General features: G+C 38.3%; 2 protein-coding genes across 3 annotated transcripts in view; one reads left to right on the top strand and one right to left on the bottom strand.

Annotated features, from left to right (window-relative positions):
• Positions 1-1,386, bottom strand: part of LOC145980030 (dynein axonemal assembly factor 19) — a 32,425-nt gene extending 31,039 nt beyond the window's left edge. The window contains exon 1 of one of the 2 annotated variants that reach the window (XM_083113004.1): positions 1,334-1,386. The gene's annotated coding sequence lies outside the window, so the exon portion shown is untranslated. Of the gene's footprint in view, positions 1-1,184; positions 1,285-1,333 lie in introns of those variants that run through there. The other variant, XM_083113005.1, reaches the window with a different exon arrangement.
• Positions 1,387-1,594: 208 nt separating this feature from the next.
• Positions 1,595-25,732, top strand: btz (CASC3 exon junction complex subunit). The gene is made up of 8 exons (XM_083113541.1): positions 1,595-1,701; positions 5,737-5,928; positions 8,994-9,112; positions 10,471-10,656; positions 13,476-14,149; positions 15,684-15,854; positions 17,316-17,650; positions 25,194-25,732. The coding sequence occupies exons 1-8, from the start codon at positions 1,603-1,605 to the stop codon at positions 25,617-25,619; spliced, it is 2,202 nt and encodes a 733-aa protein (XP_082969667.1). The 5' UTR covers positions 1,595-1,602; the 3' UTR covers positions 25,620-25,732.
• The last annotated feature ends 1,403 nt before the right edge of the window (positions 25,733-27,135 follow it).

Here is a 27,135-nt window from a genome sequence, read left to right as displayed (position 1 = left end):
AACATATAAACTGTACAATCAGATGTCCATGATATTTGTGTGATCATCAGAGGCAGTAGTTTTTCAATTGTTTAACTGCAAAAACTCCCACAGAGCGATTTTACAATACCGGGAATTTCTCCATTTTGTTTGAAATTCGGCATACCTACTAAACTAGGGCACCTAATCATGAATCTGAAGTTAAAATTTGGCGCTCACGTGTCAAACTTGCAAAATAAGAGGGTCAGTCATCGCAACCGACAATGCACAATTGCTCATTATTTATCTCAAGATTTTCCATTTTGAATACTTAAAGAACGAAATATATATATTCCTGATATTACTACAACCCTAAAATTTAACTATTTTCCTAACCTAACCACGCGCCAATGGTTCGTGGGGCTAGCGCCAATGGTCCGTGGGGCTAGCCATAATTCAGGAATTTCTATACGTGAGCGCCAAATTTTAAGTGCAGATTCGTGATTAGGAGACCCAAATTAGTAAGTATTCGAAATTTCAAACAAATTGGAAATTCCCTGTATTGTTAAATTATACCTAAGAAGAAATTACATTTCCTCCCTTGCTGAATTCATAGCTTACGGATGACAAATACTTCTTCAAGGAAGTGAATGTTCTTATGTAGTGTTGGTAAGCCCATAAAATATTTAAATCGAAATTTGTGTACTGCCCCATCCCTCCCCTCTATTTATGTCTCAGCTTGTCAGTCTGGTTGCATGTACACGCGCAAAAAATACGCTACCTACGATCAAAGTCTTTCATACTTTTATATTCTGAAACCTGTCATTTTGCAAATTCCCCAGATTTACATCACTGCAATTTCACCGCATGAGAATTTCATGGCTGGTATTTGAAGGGTGGACGAGAGGGAATTCTCCTGTATTTGCTAATTATTGGCACTTGAGGGGGGTGGCGGTGAGAGAAGCCCTCTATATAATTTAAACGTATAATATACTAATGCTTCAAGATCAACAGTAGTTTCCGCAATGGACATTCTTCAAATACTACACTGCATGTAATAAACAACTTAAGATACCAAACCACTTTATGGGAATTGCAATATGTATCATGTCCCTGCGTTTCGTATACATTAGCGTGTTGACTAACACTCGAATTAACTTCATGAACAATTAATATGTTCTAGTCCAATTAAGTAAGCGTAGAAACTTGCGTTTTACGTTACTTACACAGAATGCATGACTACTCTTGTTATAAGCACATATATTCCACACACATATTTATTTAAATAATAGGTTACAAACCAAATGCAAGCAATTAGTTTTTCCCAAAGGTACTGCAAATAAAACGGAAAGAAAAATATATTGAGAATACGTACGCATCCTCTTGTAGTTCGAGTCCTACTGTCACGCATCCATGTTTAACAACACAGTAACATGAAGCCACCTTTATGTTGTGTTTTACATTCTAACCACATTTGTAATATAAAAATATAAATTTAAGACCATAAAAATATAAATTTAAGACCATAAAAATTACATTTAAAATATATAACTATGCATGCATTTAATTTTAAAATCATTAGTAAGTTCAATTTATAACTCGCTAGCAGAATCATATACTGAGTTCAGTACAAAAGTAGGCAAGATGTCGCAGCATAGGAGGAAAACTAGGACGTCTGAAGGTTCGGAAGAATTTTCAGATGGTTCGGTAGAAGAAAATGAAATTGTGAAAGGATCTGAAGGAGTAAGTAATTATATCAAAACGTTTTAACAAGGTTTCGATGCACATTGTAGTTAATGCATTACATTTGTTACACACCTACGAAACTGTCTAGAAACCTGCTCTAACCTGGCCCGCTCTACAAAAACAACTTGTTTACTTTCCCTTGAGAAAAGAACGTAATGTACGTGTAAATTTTGGTGAATTTAATGAACTTTTTATATAGGGAGAACAGGTATATTGGGGATTATTCTCATTATTATGAACAATTTGCTCATTAATAATTACGACCATGTGCCAACTAGAGCTTGAAGTGAAGTCGTCGATGAAGGTGAAAGAATGTAGTTATGCAGACAGTATACATTAATTAGGTTACAGATTTACATCAACGTGACTAAGGAAGAATATAGACCTCGTTTTTCTCATCTTCACCGAAAGGAGCAGATTTCCTTTGAGAACTGCCATATAACGGGAATGGAGAAGGTAGCATTTTAAAGTTGCATAGTTTACCTGTCATATTTTGTGTTTACGTTTTCATAGTGTTTTGAATATCCACTTTTTTCTACATACGGCATGTTCGTCGGCGTATATATGAATAGTATAATTATAGTAATTATTCTAAGTTTAATTATATTAGAAAATATACGATTATAATCGTTAGAAACGGACACAATGTGCGAGACAAATAAGTGTTAGTACTAAGATTAAAATATGAAACTACCAATATTTTTATGTGCCTGTTCAAATAAATTGAAGAAAGAAATCAATTCATAGTCAATGCCTGCTATAAGGTATGTAGGAATAATAATATTATTATTTCATAATTTACATTTGTTCCATGTTCATTATACATTGCACAGAGGGATATTATGGCCTAATTAGTTGATGGCCAGTGCAATTTTCGGTAAATATCCGATATCGCCCGAACGGATTTCTTCAAATTTACAGGAGAAACTACTTACTGAAATCGGTAAATTTCTCGTATCGGACAAACGGATTTCTTCAAATTTACAGGAGAAATTACTTACCAAATGCAGTTTCTTTAGACTTGTGGAAGTTCGGGGAAGTGTTTTCTCGCATCGTTCATTGAATTTTGCCGGTAAATCATCTATTTTTCGATATAAATGTGTGACCAATGCACGAAAGCTCTTGCATCATTTACTTCCAGGTGGATGTAGCCTGTGTCTGAATGACGTAATCCCGGTCAGTGTTTCCAAACACGTGTTTTTGTAACTGAAGAAGGTACGTTTCCGCAAATGGTTTGTGGGGCTATGTGTCAATGGTTCGTGGGGCTATGCGTCAATGGTTCGTGGGGCTATGCGAGAATGGTGTGTGGGGCTATGCATATTTTTTTCGAAACCAATTTTTCACTATTGAGGCAGAGAACAGGGAAAGCTGGAGATTGCAGTGAAAAACCTGCCAATTAGGCAGAAAACAATGAATGAATGAATGTAACCTATAGTGACCCTACCTAACCTAACCTTACCGGAAATGGTTTGTGGGGCTATGTGTCAATGGTTTGTGGGGCTACATAGGTATTTTTGGGTGCAGTGGGGTGGAAACACTGCATGCCGAGTACGGTAGTGAAACTGTGACCGCCATTTTGCATGTTACCGAAGGCAAAAAGAAACGAAGAAAACTTACTCGATATGTCGCAAATAGAGCTTATTTCCGTGAAATATGCGAAATGCCACTTTCAGCAATGTTTCTCAATGCAGAATACGTAAGTATGAATATTCAAATTAAATGAACTAGCAAATTTCAGCCGTTTGTCCGATACGAGAAATTTACCTGCAGAACAAGTAATAATCACTTATGTAAGGAACTTGCATTTTCTGTAACATTATGCCGTTGTTTCCATTATGTACGTGCAGATGGTGTGAGCGTCGAAAGTCACGCGGTCTCGCTAGTGTTTCCAAACGTGCCTTTTTTATGATTTTTTTCTTTAACTATGCTTACCTAACCTAACCTTGCCGGAAATGGTCCGTGGTGCTTTCGTGAATGGTTTTTGTGGCTATCCGTCAATGGTTCGTGGGGCTATCCATCAATGGTTTGTGATGACATAATGAACACGAAAGTAGGTATTTTTCGGTTAAGAAGGTACCAAATCGACAAAACACAAGCACGATGTGAGATGATCCATGATGAGTGCATGCCATATTGTCTGTCACCCAAGTAGAACAAGGAAGACAAATAATGACTCGTAATATGAAAAGTTGACACTATTTTATGGAAAAGGCATAACTTCACCTTAAAGAATCTTCCACAATGCAGAATAGGTAAGTATCAATGCTAAAATTAAGGAAATAAACGAGTGAGAGGTGTTCGGCCTTATCGGATAATTACCCAATTTTTATATAAACATACTAGATGTGTGGTAATTTAATGATATATATATATAATATATATTGGACAGAATAATGGAAACACGTGTGGAAGTCGGAACATCATGTATTAATACGGTGTTGGGTCACCTTCAGCATGCAATACAGCTTAAATTCGGGACGGAATAGACCGATACAAGTCCTGAATGGTGGTTAGTGGAATTTAAAGCCATTCTTCATGCAGCCCAGCCTCCAGCTCGGGTAGAGACGAAGGAGGTGAAATTCGATGCCGAACCCTGGTTTTCAAAACAGCCCACAGAGGCTCGATGATATTAAGGTCTGGGGAGTGGGCGGGCCAAGGAAGATGTTGAACTTCATCAGCATGCTCTGGAAACCACTCTTGAACAGTGCCAGCAGTATGGATGGGGGCATTGTCATCCTGGAAGATGACATTCTCGTCTGGAAATAAGGTTTGCACCATTGGGTGGACCTGGTTACCCAAGAGTTCTCTATACACTGCTTCTGTGACCCAACCGTGTACTGTGACAAGGGGCTACCGAATACCATGGTATAGCACCCTAGACCATAATTGAGCCACCACCATGTTTGACAGTCAGGTGGAGACAGTCCAGATCGTATGCTGCCGAGGGTGTTCGCCATACAAACATGCATCCAGTGGTGATAGAAATTAGATTAGCAATACAGCATTGGACAGATGTTGAACTTCTAAGAATCAATTCATATGCTGTTAATATACTACTAAGCCATGGGTAATAAGTGTTGTTTGGGGGGGAGGGGGACTATTGTCGGGCGAATTCTTGTGGGGGATTGAGCATTAAATTGGGGGGGATATAGGAGAGGGGAAATTTCCAGATATTGGATATCGATATAAAGTCTTAGATTGGCCCTACTCATCCCTACCCTGTTACAGTAAATTTTCCAATCCCAAAAATTAAACGTGAGCAAGCAATGTCTTTACAGTCAATTGTGGCAGATGAGGCAAACAAAAAGACAACACCTTTTGTGATTCCTCATTAACAACTCATTTCTATAGAAAGATAGTGAAAATACTGCATACTGGTGATTGCTTTTTATCAAAATAATAGATACAGTTGCCACAGAAGAGCAGCAAACCTTATGCCATTTGCATTATAATTATTGAAAATGTTGCAGTAAGTATGTTTTTCATATTGATAAAGCATAAGTTAATAAAATGATACACAAAGTTTGTGTGCACTAATTGGACTCAACCTAGCTAACCAGTAGCCCTTTCCTCTTCTCCCCGAAACTAACCACCCACCTTACAGTAAACACTGGTTAAAGTACTTTTTGTTCTCTATCTGTTTCTGGCAACACTGACCATAGAGACGTTATTGTCAGTATTTTGTGCCTCTACTCTATGTGATGCCAATCTATCTATCTTCTACTTTGAAAATGTGACAGATATCGCGAAATATAAAACTATTTCTCTTCGCGTGGTAAGTGTTTACTGTCCCCATCATTTGTATTTATCCACCCTTCAGGCACCTTTTCTGATCCTATTCCTGTATATATATATATTTATGAGTTGTAGTTGCGGCTCTTTGTGCATAATTAATTAGTTCCTTTTATTTTAGAAAATACTTTCCATGTAGTGAGACACACACACACACGTTTTATGGTAATATTAGATGGTGTTTCATTGTTAGGCCTATGCATTTTCATTTTACAAAACAATTTTTTTTTTCACCTGCAGGATAGTGAAGTAGAGGAAAATGCTGCCGAAGTGCACCATGAATCAGAATACGAAAGTGTCGAGGAAGAAGAAATAAATTCTGATGAGGAACCCCGTCTGGTGGATGAAGAAGGTGGCCAGGAAGCCCTGTCTGATGATGTTATAATCGAGGAAGAGATATATGAAAACAAGAGGGAGGAAGGAGATGGACAGGTATGAACCTTATATGTTCTAAACAGAACTTAAAAGTTTACCGTTTTAACGTATACTCATGTCCATAAGTTAAGGGATTTGTGAGATCCACTAGAAAACATTGGCTCAATGCAATAATTGCAACAGCGGCTTCCTGCAACGCTCAAACAATTGACGCAATATCACTGATACAAGGTACACAGGATACGTGGAAAATGACAGTGGTGCCATTCATGGTGGTTGGTGCCAGAACCATTCGCAATGGGGTGTGGTGACCCCAAATGGCAATACAGGTTTCCCAACGGCTCTCCATACTGTGGATCCTCCGGTAACACATCACATTGCTGGACAAGCACCCTTCGGAGGTCTACAATGGTCCATGGTGTTATGGCTGCTGCAAAGCTGTAGCCTAGAGCATCTATGCATGTTCAATCGGATTGTGGTCCGTTGAGCGAGCGGGTCACTCCAGACGCGTGATGTCATTGTGCTGCAGCAGATACTCCTCCACCAGGCGCACACTGTGTGGTCTGGCATTATCATCAATGTGATGGAACCCAGGTCCATATGCACTACGGAAAAGTCTTGCTCCTAACATGGTACCTCCCCCCCTTCCCCTCCGATGAGAACACTGGCACCACAATATTGGTAGGTTTGTAACATGTCCTAGGGGCACGCCTGATGGCACTGAGATTCGCTGCAGGGTAAAACAGACTCATCCGTGAACAGGACACTACCCCACTGTTCCTGGGTTCAATCATGGTGGGCAATACATGTTTGACGAGCCACGCAGTGTCGTTGCGTTAGGGGAATGAATCTGACTGGTTGCTTTCTTTACAGAGCAACCTCTTGAAGCTGATACAGTCTGCCAGGAGATGTGTGTCCCAGAGACTGGTTCGAGTGTTGTGTGGGCATCTTCGGGCATTTAAAGCAAGATAAGGATTCTGGTACTGGGTTGTAGTATGTGGTCGACCTTGCCCATACTGCCGTTGAATGTTTAGGTCCACCTGGAATAATTTCCACAGAGGAGAAATGTTGCTACTGGTGACATTCATCTCCTGACCCACCTCTTGTTGATTTTGGCCGGCCTCTAACTGCGGGTGATCTGGCCACGTGCAATGTCATCCAACTTCCCTACGACTCGATTACTGTGAGCCAAACGCACACAACACGCAGTCAGGTCTACACCTCTTCCCGCACAGATGGTTCCAGTCACACTAATCGGTCTTGTACAGAGTGGGCATGGTGCCGATCTGTCTGACATGTATTCATGTGTTTGTGTTGCCAGGGCATGTTTTATTGCATCAATTATCACCATGGCCCAATGTTTTGTAGTGGATCTCGCAAATTCCTTAACTTATGGACATGAGTGTATTTGAAGTGTATGAGTGAATTTATCTAGTATGCTTGGTTTTTTGATTAGTATACCATATCGTGAATTCAGGGGGTACTGGGTTGAAATGGCTCAAGTTCTGATCATGCAATTCTAATATATTCTTCATTAATCTCATTATGCATGTACTGAATAAGGTTTTCTATTATTATTGTGTCGTCTGTTGAAAGTTTTTTTTTTTTTTTTTTTCATCTTCCTCCTGTTGCTTACATGAATAGATTAGGTGTACATTGTATCTAAAGGTATCTGTTTGTTCTGTTATGCAGAGAGAGTTCATTGTAATAAATTTACAGTTCATTTTTCCACTCACTATTTTCTTCATGATCGATTTTGCTACCTGTCTGGTATCTTTGCCATTCATGTACTTGCTTGTTGCAGGTGGCATGGTTAATTTTTCTCCTGCTCATATGAGTGGTGCTGTTCCTTCTTCAACCATGTATTGGGATTTTGCCCCTGTGGGGTCCTGTTCTTATTGTCTGCATTCATGTAGATATGTTTGCTTTCATTTGCCTGTTCTTTTTTTAGTTTGGTAGGTGGGAGGGGTGGATTGGGTGCACAGATATTTTTCTAATGGCAGGGAGCCCCAGGGTTGGTGTCGAGGATGACGGGTTTTGTCACTATTGCGTAGGTTTATTGTGATAGCATTTGAAATGTGGATCTGCCTTGCTTATGCACAGTTATATTGGCCCAGTTGATCTTGTAAGATACGCCCAGGTACAGGGGAAGGCCAATCTGTTTTTCTTTCCATTCTGGTCATTTTGGGTGTACAGCTGGTTCACTTTTCTTCTGGTTGAGCGCATGATTAGAATGAAATAGAGATGGTTTAGATTTGGTGCTCTTAGCATTATGCTCCTGCATGCTTACAATCTTACTTATATGTTGTGAGTAGGTCCAGTGTCCACAAATTATGACATACTTAATAAGCTGTATAAGGAACTATTTATAAGTTTTTAGTATCAAATTTTATTAGAAATTAAGTTTTACTCTAACTCTTGTTATATTTTTTGGAAAAGAATTCCTTGTAAGCCTGGAATCGCACTGGAATTTTATCTTGGGGGGGGATATCCCCTGAGCATTGTACCGTTCCATTAAGGCATGTAAGGGTGCACGGGCGTACATTCTCAATCTTGCAAACATAGGAGGTAATGTGATCAGCACTATTCTTCAGACACCTCCCCTTCAATGGATAAGAGGCTGGGTGAGCTCCAGATCTTCTCTGTGCAGGGACGTGGTTGGAAAATTCCACTTGAGATCAGCAGGCAGACCCTACCAACATGGCTTGCTCTGTGGCATAGTTCATGGAGAAACCTCAAATGTTTCAGCATTGGCTTTTTAATTGCTGACGATATATAATATCAAGACCTAAATTTTATATTTAACCTTTTAATATTTTTTACCATTTTGAACCCATTTGATCACAAAGCAACTTACATTTAAATTCACTCGTGATGATGAACAATGTTAATTAGTTGGGCTGTAGAGATTTCTAGATTAGCTATGCCACAACAGGGTATCCAGGGAATGTTTTTCATTGAATTACAATTTAAAGTCTGCGTAAAATGATTTTCCATCCTTGGATGTTCATTTGAAATTTTTGGTGTCTTTTATTTCAATTTTGTTTGACATTTATGATAGATGTAAAAAAATTTGGGAAGTTTATATTGTGGATTGATATCATTTTTAATTTTGTTATTAGGAAAGTGCTCCAAGCAAGGAAAGGAAATTAGATGATGATGAAGATAGAAGGAATCCTCAGTATATACCGAAAAGAGGAACTTTTTATGAGCATGATGATAGAACAGCAATTGACGAAGAGTAAGTAACTTGTCTACATTTATGTTTTCAAGCTGTTGATTAACAAATCAGAAAAACTATGTTGGCTGTTAACACTGCACTAAATTAAATTCCCATACATCCAGGTAAATTTCATTCTAAAACCTGTTACCAGTTGAGCTAGATTCACACTGGGACTTTTGGCCAGTAAACTAGACCAGACTTTTTCTTCGCTATACACTACCTAATATAGCAATGGTTAGTGCACACATAATTCGCTTCTTATACAGTGTGTTTTGCAAAAGATTAAGTTCCAATCTTGATATTTTTTCTTCTCTTCAGTTATCCTTCTTACTTCCTTCATGCCATCCCTCTTTCTCGCTGTTTTCCGTGAGGATGAAACTGTATTCATTCTTCATCTTTTTCTTTTATCCTCCCATCTTGTTTAGTCATCATCCATTTCGCCCAAGATAACTGGTGAAAACTGAAAAATGTCACTTATAGTGTTATTTGGTGTTATCTTTTTTATCTCTGAATATAACAGGTAAGTATCTTCTTACACTATGTTCTCTATCCAGCATTCAGTGTAATAAGATATTTGAGTGATTATATTACATGCAGTGTGATATTTGAAAAGCTTCCAGTGGCGAGGGGTTTAAAGTGACTTCTATATAAGCATTGGTATATACAGTGGAACTCTAGAAATTTTCAACGAAAAATGCAGGCTCGATCAGGACTCGAACCAGGGACTCTGGCATACCATGCCATTGCTCTAACCAATGAGCTACCGAGCTGGTCTGGCCTCACGTGATTTTTTGCTATCGCTGTTTTACCTGCGTGGAATCGTCTCGGCCAGTGCTACCGCAACGGGGTGTGTTGCCTGGTTCCTCCCAGCGTAGAGATGTTAATTTGAGTCCTGGTCGAGCATGCATTTTTCGCTGCAAATTTCTACGTAGTGGAACTCTAGTTTTATATTTTTCAGGGGCCAAGGTGAGAAGAGTTAAAATATGTGAAATCTGGGAATTTTTTTTTTATATAACATTTTCCTTCGTAAGGATCATGTGGTACACGCACATACATATATACAGTGGATCCCGATATTACGTTATTGATTTTACATTTTCCATATTATACATGCATTGATGTACCCCCTGTTCCCATAGAACAAAATGTTATAACATTTCTGAATTATTACTTTTTCCTACATTTTAAGTTTTTCATTTTAATCCCATGAAAAACGTAAATTCGAGGTTGCACTGTATGTAGCACTCAATTTATACATAGTTTTACAGATTAATTGCTACTTAGTTTTTGTTCCTCGACCATGCTTTTAAATTTAGAACACTGCATATTGTAATCAATGAGCACCATATATATTTATTATATTTTTTTGTATACAGAGAACAGCCGAAAAAAGAGGAAAAGAAGAAGAAAGTGTGGAAGGAGAATGACGATAAGTGGTCACATGATAAATTTAATGAATCGGACCAAGCTCCGAAGTCTAAGGAGGAGTTAGTAGCTATTTATGGGTATGACATTAGGAATGAAGAAGGCCCACCCAGGGCTAGGCGTAGGAGACGATATGGGTAAGACAATTTTTATTTTAGAAAGTGTGTGGAATTTTGCTTGCATTTGTAAAGGCATAAGTGTCTGAAATAACAGAACAGGAAACTAACTGACACTTTCTACCAATGTGTGCTGTAGCAACCAAGAATCACCTTATGCTATTAATGGATTCAATGTTTACTGAATGTGAATGATAGCAACACTAAAGCAGAGAACATTTTGTGTTCATAATCAATTGCATTTTGTAGGTTTGGTGCGTATTAGTCACAATTCCAGAATATAAAAACACGTTAAAAACTGTACTTACGTATGCGAGTATGTTGCTCCTATTTTTCTTTCTTTAGAACTAAGTTTCAGATATTAACTATCCCCTTCAGGTTCGTATGAAAAAATTAGGTACGTAGCCTAGTACCACGTCAAAATGTAATAGAAGGATTGTGAACGATTGTTAGTGTGGATACATTTGAAATATTATATCCCCACCCCAGACTTGTATAAAAAGCTCGTTGTTCACTAAAAAGTTGCACATTTAACCTATTCTTCATGATTGGGGAAAGAGAGACGCGGTAGTATATAAATACGGAGAAACTAGTACTCACTTTTATCCGCGAAGCTGTTTTTTCTTCTTTTTCGATTAATTTCAGTGGCCACTGCCACCATCCTCGTTGGAACTTGTTGCGCTGTTCCATCGAGGATGGTGGCAGTGGCCACTGAAATTAATCGAAAAAGAAGAAAAAACAGCTTCGCGGATAAAAGTGAGTACTAGTTTCTCCGTATTTATTTTTAACCTATTCTCATGTTAAAAAATTAAAACACTGTGTGTATCACTATATACAACTTGCAGAGAATAGGTTAAATGTGCAAGTTTTTAGTGAACGACGAGCTTTGTATATATACGTCTGGGGCAGGGATATAATATTTTAAATGTATCCACACCAACCCTTGTCCACAATCCTTGTACTACATTTTGACGTGGTACTATGCTAAGTACCTAATTTTTTCATAAGAACCTGAAGAAGGGGATAGTTAATCTCTGAAACAATTCTAAACAAAGAAAAATAGGAACAACATACTGGCATACGTAAGTACAGTTTTTAACATTAATTCTTAACGTCTTTTTATATTCATAATCAATTGTTCCCATAGACCCATTGTGGATAGTATATAGGAAGCTCCTGATATCACACATACTAGTTTTAATTTCTTTGCTGCCAAAATAGTTTATTCCAAACAGTGAAGTAACTGCAACTTTGTTGTTACATTGTAATATTTTTTAGTGTTACCCTCTCTGTATATATTGCAAATGTTTTACATTGCAACATTGCCATTTATTGAAAATGTCCTTTCCTAGTGACTTAAGTGGATTTTGTCTAAGAAGAGTAATCTGTTTTAGAAATGAGGAGGAATGATAAGTACTGGATAAAAACATGACTATAAATATAAACCAATATCCTTGGATACCTGCAACGTTTTATGCTAACTACATTGTTAGAAGGTTGGAATCTCCAACTTAGTCAAATGCAATTACTTATTGTAACTCTTCACTAACCTTCCCAATATCCACGTTGCTTGTTTCAAGGATTTGCTGCTGTCATATGGCAGATGTTTACATTTCTTCCACATGGCGAACCAGTAAAGTGCCAGTAGTATAAACTGATATTGTACCAACCTGAATGACAGGCAAAACGCTCCATGAAAAACATGAATATTTTATTGGCCTTGTAGTCCTTCACTAGTGATAAAGTGGATTTTGTGTTGGAAGAGTAATCTGTTATAGAAATTTACTAGACCCAATGTGATACCTATTCCATTGTGTTGAATTTAATCAGTGATACAAGTCAGTATTTTTTTGCAGAGTCTAACAAACCTGGTAATTATGCGAGAAATGCATAATTTTTGTTATGTTTGCACAAGTGATGTTGATTTCAATATCAAATGACCATTACTGTTAGTATTCTGTTTATCACAAACGGAATTTCTTAAATATGTTAAATCAAACTACGATAGATTGATGTATAATTGAAATGTAATATGTGTACATTAATTATTATTTATAAATATCTTAACAACTTTGGTTTTTTTACATTTTTTCTTGTATGTATGCATTCCTTGCATACATAACTATCTTTAATCAAACTAAAAATAAATGACTGATGAAGGGAGCGTGTGTTCTCCTGAAACGTCACAACGAAAATCTGCGTTTTTATGCTTGTAATAACTGTAGACTACAAGAGAAATAATACAACTTTTAGTTGTTACCATATTCAGGCTTTGGAGCCTCCCCGATGGTGCAGTGGTAGCATCGTCGCCTTGTAACCAAGGGGTCCCGGGTTCGATACCCGGTGGAGGCACGTAGTGGTTCGGATCCCACTTTAAACTGTAGGTCCAGTCCTGATTAGCCTTACAGTGCATAAAGTGGACTTAAAACACCAACTGAATCAATCAATCATATTCGGGCTTTGGTAGCAGTGGAACTGAAGTATGTGCATCATTTAATAGTGGTACCATCTTGGTTCCAAGATTCACTGTTCAAACCTACGGTTTATGAAATTACTCTTCATAAACAACTAATTTGTAGTTTTGCAAGCCATTAGTAGAAATACGGTGGAACCCTGACTTTATATTTTCCAAATTCTACATTCAGTGTTGATGGTTACAGCATGGCAAAATGTAATAAATTTTTTTGTAGTTTTTACATTTTAAGTTTTTCAGCTTGGTCCTCTGCGAAATGTAAAATTGACGTTGCAGGGTAACAGGTTGGTAAATTTAGGCATATGACAGCCAATGGAGTATTGATAAATATCTCTAATCTTATACATAATTTTTCAATTTTTTGTAGGAGAGGTCCAAACAAATATACTAGAAATTGGGAGGATGAAGATGCGTACTCGAAGCCGCCTATTAGGGGCAGAGGGCGTGGCGCTGAACCAAGAGGAGGGAGAAGGGAGCGTGGTGCTTTCCTGGGTAGGAGTCGTGGAGGTAGAAGAGGGGATGGATTATTCCGGAGGAGTGAAGAAGAGTTCCCTCCACTTCCCAACGCTGAGATGTCTTCTCCACCATCTAACGATGTTAGGAAACGCATAGAAGTGACGAGAAGTGCTAGTGAACCGAAAGAAATTTTAGAAAGTATGCCCAGGAACGATGAAAGGACTCAGGATGTTTCGAGGGTGGAGAAAGGCAGTGATAAGGAGGATGACAAGGATATCGATAGAATGAGGGAGCCTGACAAGAGAGAAAGGGAAACTCAGACGGAACCTCCGCCGATCCGCAGAGGACGAGGAGGAACCGTTGGTTTTCTGCGTGGACGTGGTCGGGGGAGAGGAAACGAGCCGAGAGGCAGAGGACGTGTGCAGGAGAGGAGAAGTTTGTCGGAGACAAGGATGTCTGATCGAGAAAACAATGCTGTGACTACAAATTCGAAGAGAGTTGAGGATGATCTTTCCAGGGATCTTAAGAAAATTTCTTTCAAGGAAAATGAACAAATTGCAAGCAAGGACTTCAGGAGGCAAACGAGTAAGTTATTGTGTATTTTTATTTACCTAGTTGCTTTAATCATGCATTTTTGTATTCAGGGGTAGTACAGTATCCCAATCACATGCTGTTTCAAGGAAATATATTGAAAGTTTCTCATTGTTCTCCCAAACCTGAAAGCAACATCATTTGCGAACTAGAAATTAAAGTTCTGTGAGTGAACAGCCACAGCTTTTATCAGAGATATGGAGCTTTTTATTTTAGTTATGGTAAGGAAGTGCATGTCCCAGGCATTAATGTAAAACTTCTTGTTGTTTTTTTATATCGAGATGCCTAAATAATTTATTCTTGATAATGGACTAGGCTCCTTAGTATGTGACAGATTCAAAATAGCCTTAGTGTTAATGCGCCGGTACATTTATTTTCTATCAGTCATTTCATTTTGTAGAGCAAAAAATGCACAATTTATGCAACACTGTGTTTGAGTTTATGCCAATGTCTAGAGGCACATATTTTTGGTAAATAAAAAAGCAAAATTTCGGTATAAAAACTAGTCAATTTCGGGTTCAAAAGCGGTAAATAAAATAAAATATCGGTGTTATAGCGGTGAAAAATTGGATCAAAAGTGGTATATAAAAAGACATTTTGGTTTTAAAATTGTGAATATAATCCTAAATTTGATTTAAAAACTACACTTATTCCACAGAATTTACATTTCACTTCTAATAGCACATTTATGTAGTTATCCGAGTATTAAGTTTATTTCTGCTTAAAGGAATCAATTTTTGTTTCTCCAATATTAACAGCAGAATTAATCAATTTTCCGGGAATTGCATAACTCTCAGGATAATTCAGACCTCAGAAGATGCCGCGTCGGTGAATAAACCCTAAATTTCGTGTTTAAGAGTTAATTTCGCTTTTTGCAGTTCATTTCGCATTATGTCGTGACAAAACATGGTTACAAAATGCATCTCACACCTTTCAAAAATATGAAAAATTAACACTACAATGTGTTTTTTCGAATTTCGTTTTTTCGTCAAAAACGAAATATGCATGCCCCTACCAATGTCTTATTGATATTGTTAACTTGCATTTTTGCAGAATATTTTTTTTGTCCCATGTCATTAATTCTGAATAAAACATGTTCTTTTCAGCATGTGGTGTTAAAAGAATTTACATTATACAAAGTTACATATGTAGTATTTGTTCTTATTTTCCATGACTGGGGAGAACATGCAAATTGATATGCTAGGTATATATTTTTGGTTCAGCATATTTGTAGCAACAAAATAAAACAAATTACGATTGTTGAACTAGAAAGAAAATACTGTGCTAAGGTAAACACATTTCCTATGCAACTATCTGATCCCACGATGGAATATAGCTGCTTGATTTCTAGTGGAGGAATATCTTTTGGTAATTTATATGATATTTTCATCTCTGCTTGATTACTCTACCTGTAGATGAAATGGACTAATTAATACTTTATGTAATAGTCTCAACTCTAAATTAGTAAAGAGAAATGGGCACTATTCTCAGCATAAACTAATTTTGCCTTCCCCATTTTTCCATTAAGAAAATCCACCAAATTATCATCAACCACAGGAGCGTAGGCAAAATGTGGTTCCACCTAGGATGCAGGATGGAGCAGCTAATCGACCGAAGAGGTACTCATCTCAGCGACAACGATCATTACCGGAAACACAGAATGCTAATTATGGACAAGCAGCAAACTATTATGAAGCAGGTAAAAGAAATATATATCTTCCCACATTTGCTTTGTATTTTTTAATGAATTGTATGTTCAATAATGCAATATTTTGGATAAGGAATCCAAAACTATTTTAATTAGGATAACATGTTTACTGAGATCTACTATTGGTGAACAAACTTAGATTTGCATTATTTTCCTGTTTTTATGCAGGCTATCGCATTTCCATAGAGTAATTTTATGTATTTGAAAATCACATGTATAAGTGTGAAAATTTCCCACTAATGGTGAACATGAAACATGAAAATTTTCCTTTTATGTGAAACCAGAGTTTGGCTTAGTGGTTCAGAAATTTTCCATTATTATAAGTAGGGCCCGGATTTTTATGTAATTGCATATTTTATCTTTTGATGCAGCAGAGAAAAGTTGTCAAATGCTGGTAGCAATGTTAGAAACAATGTTGATGAATGTAATTTTTATGAGTCTGGATTTTCTACATATTTATAGGGCTCGCATTAGTGTGTGTTTGTGCATACACCAAAATTTCAGACTTGGACATGCATAAGCATTCATTGTACATCATGTGATGCTGTGGTTTCATTACTGTTTATTACAAGCATTCTTATTTTTTTGTGTAAGGACTGTTGCAATGTCAGCCATTTCTCTATTGTAAAGCCCAGTTTGTTCAGGGGAAAAAATGATCACCTCAGCAAAGTTAAGGTACATTTTCCTAAGTGGAGGAAATCCCAAATCCCAATACAGGTGACTGCAGTCACGCATACTACCGAATGGCCTTAGCTTATCTCCTAATGTTTCAATCGCTTGCATTTTTCCTATCTGCGTCGTTATGTTAAGCTGCAGCTAGGAAAATGGCCACAGTCACCTGTGTCGGGTGACACGTCTAGGGAAATGTATCTTTAGTTACTCTCTTGTGGTGTTACTCATGGTTGGTTACTCTTTTCGGTAGAAAAACGGAATATGTATGAAAATGATCTAAACTCAGATTTTAATTGGTCAGTTTGTCTCTTTCTGTTTTGAATATGCCTAAGTTGGCCAATTGAGTTAAAGCAGCATTGGATTCTGAGAAGAGGTATGTCAAATCATCTTAGCTGTTGACTGTGGTTAAATTGTGTGTTCCCCCTGCTTTCAATATGAATTAAACTGAAGCAAGTGTGTAAGAATTTCTACCATTGTCATTCATAGCATATAGTATTTGCTACTAAAACTGTGTGTTGAGCTCCTTTCCACCTTTCTTTTAATATGTTCCTGATAAGCTAATCAATCTCAAGAAAAGATGTGGTCAGCTCTCCATACTTCTTAGCAAATAAACTAAACTTATGAAGGCCAGCCTAATTAAAAATAATTTCTAAATGTAAGAAATGATCAAGTAATGATCTCATATCGCTACAGTACATATTTCACATAAAAAATCAAAGCCTTAGTTGTAATTGATCTAATTTCTGTATATTTAATTGCTTACTTTTTATTTTATTTCAGGCTATCAGCAAAATGTTTATGCGGAATCAACACAGCAGGCGAACCCACAACCAGCCGTGGCCGCTTCTCCATCTCAGATGATATCTCAGCCAACCTTTGCCCCTCCTTTCCCTTCCCCTCCCTCATACAGCGAAACAACCTTCATCCCTCGAGGACAACCACCAGCACCCCGTCTGTTCACTCCTGTTTCTGTGTCGCAACCACCTGTGCCAAATCCTGTTGTTCCTGCTGCTCCATACATTAGTCCAACTGCATCTGTGATAAGTTACGCCCCGCCGCCACCTGCTCAATATCCACCACCTGCATATCCTGCTTTTCAGGGATTCGCCCCTGTGGTATGTATTTCTTTTTGAAACTCCTCATTCAATCCTAGTTCCCTTATTACTTACTATAAATGTTAACTTGTGGCTAAATAGAAACTAATGCTTAAACTTGTACAGATTCCTGCCGATATACAGATATGTGAATATTGTAATAGTTTATGGATGGGGCATATTAATCGGTACTCTTATCATTATCGGCTGGTATAGGCATATCGGTGTATTGGCAAAATTACTAATTATTTTACCGATCCGATAAATCTATAAATATCTTATAATTTAGTGCAAAATTCTGCCAATTTATTTATAATTTTTATGGATAATCTCCATGCTCTACTTAAAAAATGGGGGTGACCCTTCCACAAAGTACACCCAATTGTCAACTTCACTTCCACATAGTACACCCTGGAATGCATTTTGCAGACTAATGAGGCTCTGGCTTCTGGACCTACGGCCCATATAATCCTTGTAGGAGTGTGTGTGTTTTGTCCTTGCTTGTGCTGAGTACACCTATACACCCTCAGCTGTTAACCCAAGTAAGAATATTTTAGTCTGACATTACAGTTGTGATAGTAGTTATACTTTTGTTCTGGTAAGGGGCTGGACCCCATATAATGTGGCGGGTGCGCAAGCCTAAGTGCTGATGCACCCATCATTGCAAATTCGATATATTCAATTTTTTAAAAAAGTATATGTCTAAATATGCAACTACTTCTACCCTGCAGTCACCTCGAAACACCCATTTATTAAGGTCAGTTAAGCTTTCAGGTTCTTCAAGAACCATTTCAAATTTTATATCGGATCGGTAGAATATTGGTGTTGGCCAAAATTTCATAGACCATCCCTAATAAATATTAACTAGTTTGAATCAATTGGAAGTGAGATCGCACTCCACAGCAATATAGTCAGTTTTTCTTGAAGGTTCATTAGATTGGTAACTAGTTCATTTTATCCGGTATTAAAGTTGTAAACCACAAAGAGAAGAAAGTGATATACAGTCAACTCTCGATACAACGATCTTTCACAGTTCCTGGGAAAAGGGTCGTTATTGGAATTTGCACCAATTTTCAGCTTAAACTGAGCTCAAACGGACACAAAGATGCCTAGGATATGGTAACACCATTTATCCTGGTAGTTATACAACCTGTTATGCACAGGATGCGTCTTGTGAGAAGGAAAATAGAACATGAAAACGTATTCACAAAAAATAATTTAAAATAATGTTACTTTCTTTCAATTGTGCACAGTCGTTGCTTTTCCAGGAAATTCTTACAATTCTAGTCCATGAGAAACCCATTTGCACCGACACCTATGGAAAGGAAAACAATCTCTTGCTTATTGCAAGCGAAACTCGGAAGAATCTTGACACTAGTGACACTGGCGCCAGCAAGAGTCTGGAGATAATCTGGCAGAATGAATGTTGGATTTTATACGGGTCTACTGGAGCATTTTCTGTTACAAGAATAACTGGTAAGATTAGATCTCTCGGGAGAAACAACACAACCTTTCTAGGCACCAGACCAAAAAAAAGGCAGGGCTGTAAATTTCGTTCTGGTTTGGCTGTGTAAAATACATCGTAACAAAAAGTCACGTTTTCTTTGCTTCAACCAACTTCATTCACCCTCCTCCCCCATTCAAGGGAGCAGTCCAAACACCTTCCTTGACGTGCATTGTAATCCAGCGTGTATAAAGGAAATGCGCAACTTGCAATTTGTTTTCATCCAATGCGTATTCTAGGACATGCCATTAAACAGCATCACAGTTGATAATCATTCGAGTTTGGAATTGAATTTCACTTTAAACTGTTTATTTAGTCCCGATTAGTCCATCAGCATAAAATGAACTGAAAACAAGCCTTTTTGAAACTGCGCATTTTCACATATCAAGATGGTAGATCGTTATTTACTCTCAAGTTAATCGATGATTTAATGTTGGATTTAGTAGTATTCTTGATGTCAAACACCCACTCCTCCAAAAGTTTTCCCCTTGAATAATATCTTTTTAATCGGTCTCAGCGACCATTCCTACATTGAGCACTTATTATTATTATTTTTTCACATCAATGGTTCTGAAGAAAAGTGGATGCGAATTAAATTTACAGTTTTGATTATCAGAGGGCGCAGAACATGAAGTTATTTTAACTCTGGTTGTGCTTTCTGGAGATTGAATTTCGTTATCGTCAAATCAAAACAGCTTTGCGACATTCAAAACAATAACTTTTTCCTTCATGCTGGATGAGTCATTGCTGTTATCGGCAAGCTTTGCAGACGCTAGACAAAACACTGGCGCCAGCTGCATCGTAAAAACAAGGAGACCAGCTGGAAGTTCAAGCAACAGGTGGCGGAAGACAAAAAGCACAACATTTTAAAGATAATGCAACTGTCGAAGACTGAACTTTTAACAGCAGTGCAAAGAAGAAAGAAATGACCCTTGCTTTACGTTTTACCATGCAACAGACAATAATATGGGCAATATTTCCTATGCAGGCAACAGCATAAAAAAAAAGTTAAAAAAATAGGACCTGAATTCTGCAATTATCAACATTGCCGTGCACACCAGTGGCGGAGAATGAGCTGGGGAAAGGGGAAGAGGGTCACTTTTTTTTTTACTTGTTCTATGGTTTTTGTTTGTTTTCAATAATATATATAGAACTGGTTGCCCCATTTTAGATGTCAAAGGAACGTAAGAGGGGTGGGTCCGCTTCCACCCTCGCCTGTAATCAGCCCGTGTGCACACACGAGCAAGAAAATCGTGGCTGAAATAATTGGCATCCCCCCCTCCCCCACGTTTGTTGACTGGAAAAAAGGGAGAAGTCAGTCAGCCAATGGAACACTTTTTTGGCAGATGTTACGACATCGACACAATTAGGAAAATGTATTTGGTCTAGGAATTAATTTGTGCGGTTGTTACGCACACATTCAAGCTGCAGTTGTTACGCACACATTAAACACAAAATACATAAATACCTTAAGAAAAATATTGTTCATCGCGAGCCACCACTTTCGCCCATCTGTCAGGCAAGTTACGGATTCCGTGGCGAAAGAAGTTCTCATCCTTTGAAGCAATCCAGTCAGAGACCCATTTTTCGATATCTTCTGAAGAAGTGAATCGCTGTCCAATCAAATCGTTATTCATGCAATCGAACAAGTAGTAGTCCGAAGGAGCAACGTCTGGTGAATACGGCAGGTGGGGTAAAACTTCCCATCCGACATTTTCTAAATAGGTTTTGCGACATGTGGGCGAGCGTTATCATGTTGAAAAATAAGTTTATCATGTCTGTTCTCCCATTCTGGTCGTTTCCTGGCCAGAGCTTGCTTCAAACACATTAATTGTCATCGATAACGTTCTCCATTAATAGTTTCACCTGGTTGCAGCAGCTCATAGTACACCACACCTTTCATATCCCACCATATGCACAGCATAACCTTTGCACAGTGAATATCTCGTTTCGGTTGTGATTGACCTGGTTCACCTGGCTTCACCCAGGCCTTTTTTTGTTTCGGGTTCTCGTAATGGATCCACTTCTCATCGCCAGTAACAATGCGATGCAAAAACCCCTTTCTTTTCTGTCTTTGAAGCAGCAATTTGCAAATGGTTTTTCGTCTTTCAACGTCTCTGTCTTTCAATTCATGTGAAACCCAATGTGACATCTTTTGAATCATTCCCATGGCTTTGAGGCATTTGGAAACTGTTGTTTGATCAACGCCTAATGCTTCTGCAAGTTCTTCCTGCGTTTGACACGAATCCTGATCGAGCAATGCTCTCAATTCTTCGTCTTCAATTTTTTTTTGGCTGTCCAGGTTGCTCTTGGTCTTCCAGGCCGAAATCACCACTTCTGACACGTTCGTTCAGCTAACGCATGGTCACCATACACTTCCACCAAAATACGATGACTTTCGGTAGCACTTTTCTGCATGTTAAAGTAATGAAGCAGAACACCCCGCAAAAACACTTTATCTGGCATGAACTGCGCCATGTTCAGTTGACTACAAAATGCTGTTGTTGACGCGTCAATCAACTGCCCTATACTACGAACGATGTGCGCTGACAGGAGTTTTCAACGCATGTCTGGCTACAGGGAACTGTGGGACGATACGCTCGTTACGCCATCTCTTGTCCAGGCGCACGAATTAATTCCTAGACCAAATATCAAGTGGGAAACGGGAGTTATGATGCACGTAAGATCGAAGTAAATTTTGTAGAAACCTGGATGACAACGCATTAAGTGAATTGACGATCTTTAGTTCGCCTATGTGGTTTTGATTATCTCTAACAGTTTTGCTTTTTTATGAAGTGTTGCAGGGAACAAAGAACAAGTTTTTATTGAAAGCGGTTACCGGAAGTTGTCGGCTACAAGGCCAAGAGTTGCTCACTCACGGAACCTGCTGGACAGATGGGCCAGACTTCCAGGTGCCACGCATCTGTATTTTGGAACATTCCCTGCAATCTTATCTCTCAAGGTGGTGTATTTATCGATGAAAGAGCTTGACCTGCCATACACACATTGGCAAAGACTGCAAGTCCAGCAGTCATTTCGGGCTACTCCCCAGTGAGTTTTCAGCAGGTCTTAGGACAAGGAAAGAAGTCAAGGTTGCTTTAAAATAACATCCAAGCACATTCGATCTTCTCTTCTCGCATATCCAAGAGCAAGCGTGGCAAAACAAGCCTGGTGCATTGGGTAGCGGTCATCTGGTGCAGGGTAACATTGGTGCGCTTGAGGGAGGGGAGAGCAGAGGTCAAGTGCTATTGGATATCACTCATGCATGGTGTGGTGGTGTCTATTTTTAGTTCAGACCCAATTGTGAGCTGTAGAGTGCTCGTGAAGGGAATGAGTGAAAAAAACAACATTTTTTTGGCAGCTGTCCTTCAATTTTTCAACTTTTTTCCCAAATTTTTCGACTTTTTTCTAAATTTTTCACTGTTCCCGGGAAAAGGGTCGTTATCATAGAATCGAGAGTTGACTGTAGTTGTCCCCTTGAAACTGCTTATTTTTTCATCATATAGAAAATTATTTACACAGCCACTTTTATATAAGGAGATCTGCAACAAGGAAAATTACTTATTTGTAATGTTTTTAGTAATTAGTTATTAATTAAATAACTTTACTATGGTTCATTGAGTAAAACATATTTCAAGGTGGTGGTAGACATCGGAGACATGTATAGAGGGTTGATTGATTGAATTGGTGTTTTAAGTCCATTTTATGCACAGAAAGGCTAATTGGGACTAGACCGTACAGTTTAAAGTGGGATCCAAACCACTGTGTGCCTCCACCGGGAATCAAACCCGGGACCCCTTGATTACAAGGCGACAACGCTACCACTGCACCATCGGGGAGGCCACATGTATAGAGGAGTAGGTAGTGTCTTGCAGGGATAGCTGATGTTCTCTTGTCGTTCGCTCCTATCTCCCCCGCCAGGGATCAAATCAGATTTTTTCAAGCGGCTCTGGCACCCACCCAACCAAGCATCATATAAAGTGGGTACCTGGAAGAAACTAGGGAGTAAAGATGACCAGGGGTATGGAGCTGATCACATCACCCCCACTTTGGCTGTGGGGTCCTAACTCCACACCCCTATACACCCCTATGGCATGATGCAAAGCACAGGGGAGCACTTTACTTTTTTACTAGGAGCATGCAATGCAACATGGTGGCATCTGGAGAGAAGGCAATGTACGTCCTGCAATTCCACGAAAACAAACAGTCTGTTACAACCGTGCGATGACAGTGGAGGACGAAATTTCAGAAAGAGCCACCAACTGAGAAAATCATTCGTAAGTGATTCAGGCGATTTGTAGCTACAGGTTGTCTGTGTCAAGGCAAATCCAGTAGCTGACCATCAGTGTCGAAAGAGACTATGGATTAGGTTTACGAAGGTTTCCAACTAAACCTATGGAAATAAACAAATTGGGCAAGCACTTACAAATACTTTTCTCTGTTGGTGGCTCTTTGTGAAATTTTGTGCTCCACTGTCGTCGTATGGTCGTAACAGACCTTGTTTTATGGAATTGTAGGACACAGAATGCCTTCTCCTCACCAAATGCTGTTATGTTGAATTGCACAATACATATTTTAGTGATCTATTATCACGATATGTCATGATATTTTGGTGATATATGAGAGCTGCTGGAAAAGTTTCTGCAAACTACCACCAACAGTGGCGCTAGTGTTCCGCTATTTTAAAAATCGGAAGAATGGACCTTTTTTTATGTTTAAATTATCTTTGATTGTTTGTTTAAGCCTATTCGTTTATTTTTCACAGCATTTTGAAGTAGTAGTTTTGTGTGAGAAATGGAAATTTCTCGTGAACACTTTCTGTTTTATGATTTCAAATGTAGTTTAACATCGAAACAATGCATCGAGCGACTTAATTTCGCTTTTGGGGATGAAGCAGCATCCAATAGGACTGTGTACAATTGGTTTTCCAAAATTCCAGCGTGGTCACACATTTCTCAGTGATGAATTTCGTGAAGGTCGTCCATCCACGTCTGTTGTTGCCAGTAATGTTGATGCTGTGCGTGAAAGGATTGAGAGAGATCGGCATGTGATATACTGTGAGATTCAGGCATCTTTAAACATTGACATGAAAGCAATACATACAATTTTGCATGGTCATCTGAACGTATGGAAACTCTCAAGCCATTGGATCCCACACAAATTGACCGAAGCTCAAAAACAGGCTTGTGTAAATTGGTGTAAAGAATTGCTCAAAAAATTCAAGTCAAATTTGGAATACTAAAGCGTTAAAACGTGGATCTATTCATACGAACCCGAAACTAAACAGCAATCCACTGTTTGGGTGTTTCAAAGAGCCGAAACCAACAAAAGTTGTTCGTTTGAGGAGTGCTGCCAAGCAAATGATTGCTTTTTTTCTTCTGTTATACCGGACATGTGGCAACATTAGCTTTAGAAGATCAAAGGACTGTAAATGCTGAGTGGTATACACAATTTGTTTGCCAGAGGTTATCAATGAATTGCATAAAACAAACCTCATTCATGTTATTCTTCACCACGACAATGCCAGTTCCTGCTCAGCGCACCAAACTGTTGATTTTTTGTCCAGTAAAAATGTCGAATTAATGACTCATTGTCCATACTCACCTGATTTATCACCTAATGTCTTCTTTTTGTTTCCACACATGAAAAATAAGATGCGTGGTGAGCGATTTGTGTCGCCTGAAGCAGCTGTTGATGCATTCCGAACAGCGGTTTCTGAGGTATCAGCTTCAGAGTGGAAAAAATGCTTTCAAAATTGGTTTGAGCGTATGCAAAAGTGTATCAATCTTCAGGGTGAATACTTTGAAAAACAATAAAGCCATTCCCAGAATTTCACATGCCTTTTTTCATATTGATTGCAGAAACATTTCCAGCAGCCCTTGTATATAATGGATATCACAATATGGAAAAAATATCGTATTGTCAGTCGATATTTTCTTGACAATATATCGCGATATCAAATTTCTGATATTGTCCATCCCTAGTTGTTAATTTGAAACTGTAAATTAGAGAGGTCAGAGCAATGTACAGTGTATCTCAACTTGAAATATTATTTTCCAGGCCCAACCTCAGCCGCAACCACCTCCTGAAGTTTATCAGAATGGTATAACATACTACAACACCCACAATCAGTTCACTAGAGTAACTCCTCAGAAGCGACCTAAAGCTGCAATTCCTATCGTGCCTCCACCCGAGAAGGAAATAGAATTCAAGATCAAAAACAAAGGAAGGGGAAGAGAGATGAGCAACGAGTATCACGAAGTCAGCACTCACATCGGCATGCCAGTTGGCGGTGACATGATCGACGAGGGTGGTGGGGGTGATACTGGAGATTTGCCAAGCACTGGTGAAATTGTGGTTGTATCCGATGAAACTTCCATAGGGGACACAATTGTTGCAAGTATTCCTGATGACCCTCAGGAATCGAGCACGAAGACCGAGGACTGCACGGAGACTTCGCAACCTATCGCAGAAGTTGCCGCATAACTTGCCTTGTTTTTTTTTATGTTGAATGGTGAGTATATTTGTAAACCATGACCAATCTACTCGTGGTTGTGAATTGTACATTAGACAGGTATGCCTGGGAAAGGTGAACATGCGCACGGTAAGTTGAAATGAAACTAACCATTATCTTTGCCTTGTGTAGAAATTTGTAAATAGTTTCCGTTCAGTGGCTGGTTCTTGTACCTAATACATAATTGTATTTCGGTAGTCGGAAAAATAGAGAACACATGTATATATGATTCAGATACATATATACACACCCGAGCACATGTCTTTGTTACTAAAAACAAAGGAATTACTTGTTTTTCGTATGTTGTTAATGTTTTATATAACTTGGAACACATATCTATGTTTAGGTACATCAATGTGGAATGCATATTTATTTCGTAATGTAATTGACAACGTTTTATCAACATTTTTGTAACATTAATTTTTCAGAGTGCTTTTATATTCGTCTAATTAGTTTCTATGTAAAGAAATGACGCAGCAAGAATAAAGTGTGATGTTGAATTTAATCGTGCTGTAGATTTATTGGTTGACTTGGTAAATAGGTAGCTGTATTTTTTTTTTTTTGTGGGCATTTTAAATGTCTTAAACATGTGCCCGTTTTCTCCTGCTATTTGAAATAACAAAGTAGCTATTGGTGTCTACTTAATTTGTTTCAATTCTGCACAGTTTCCAAGAGGGATAATGTGTTGTGTGCGAACATGTTGAAACAATCGATTGCCAAAAGAATCTCAAAGATTTTAAAAGATGCTTAGGCGTTTAATGACAGATTTAATTATGATATGCATGTATTTTTTTTTTAAATTCTTGTTTCATTGGTTTTTGTTTTTTTTGTTGGTTACGTACTTTAATTCACCAATGGGTATTGTTTTTATGGTTTGTATGATATGCTGCAGCGACCCCGAGTGGTTTCCCTTTTTTAGTTAGTACTGGACCATTGATACATCAACTCCTGTCACACTGTTACTTCTTTGTCTTGTGAACTGTGAATTTGAAAGTAGGCCATAGATTGTAACCATGGCCACACTTTCCAAACACATGGTGAAGCAGGGAATGGTTTCAAACCTCATACATCCTCTATTGATTTACTATGTTTCTGAATGTGGTCATGTAGTCTGCAGGTTAAAATTGTTTTACCTATCAACAAAGATGATAATATACTTTTTTTTTTTTACTTCTCTAATAATTTTTAATGCTATCACATGGAGCTAAATGATATATGCCATGATAGACCTCAATGGGAACCAGTTTTGTGTATGTATGTACACTATACATAATTAGTTTTGGTTTTATCAGGCAGTGCAAATATAATTTTTTAGACCTCTGTTGTGTAAAACCGGATGAAGCAAAGCAAGGGAAATAAAGATCAATCAGTGTATTCTATTCAGTCTGTAAGATCTTCGCATAAGTGACAACCAAAGTAGCCTTACTACACACTCCTGGTCAGATAAAGTGGCACATACTTCAACTTTCTCGTAAAATGTGCCACTTT

Source organism: Lepisma saccharinum, chromosome 27 (genome assembly GCF_977018435.1).
Source record: "Lepisma saccharinum chromosome 27, izLepSacc3.1, whole genome shotgun sequence".
In the NCBI taxonomy this organism is placed as follows: domain Eukaryota; kingdom Metazoa; phylum Arthropoda; class Insecta; order Zygentoma; family Lepismatidae; genus Lepisma; species Lepisma saccharinum.
This window is presented reverse-complemented; position numbering and strand designations above follow the sequence as displayed.

Bases quoted from the DNA above. Each gene is read 5' to 3' on its own strand.
- btz (XM_083113541.1), top strand. From the start codon at position 1,603: ATGTCGCAGCATAGGAGGAAAACTAGGACGTCTGAAGGTTCGGAAGAA. The intron at 9,113-10,470 runs GTAAGTAACTTG...TTTTGTATACAG, and splicing joins AGAACAGCAATTGACGAAGA to AGAACAGCCGAAAAAAGAGG. The intron at 17,651-25,193 runs GTATGTATTTCT...ATTATTTTCCAG, and splicing joins TTCAGGGATTCGCCCCTGTG to GCCCAACCTCAGCCGCAACC.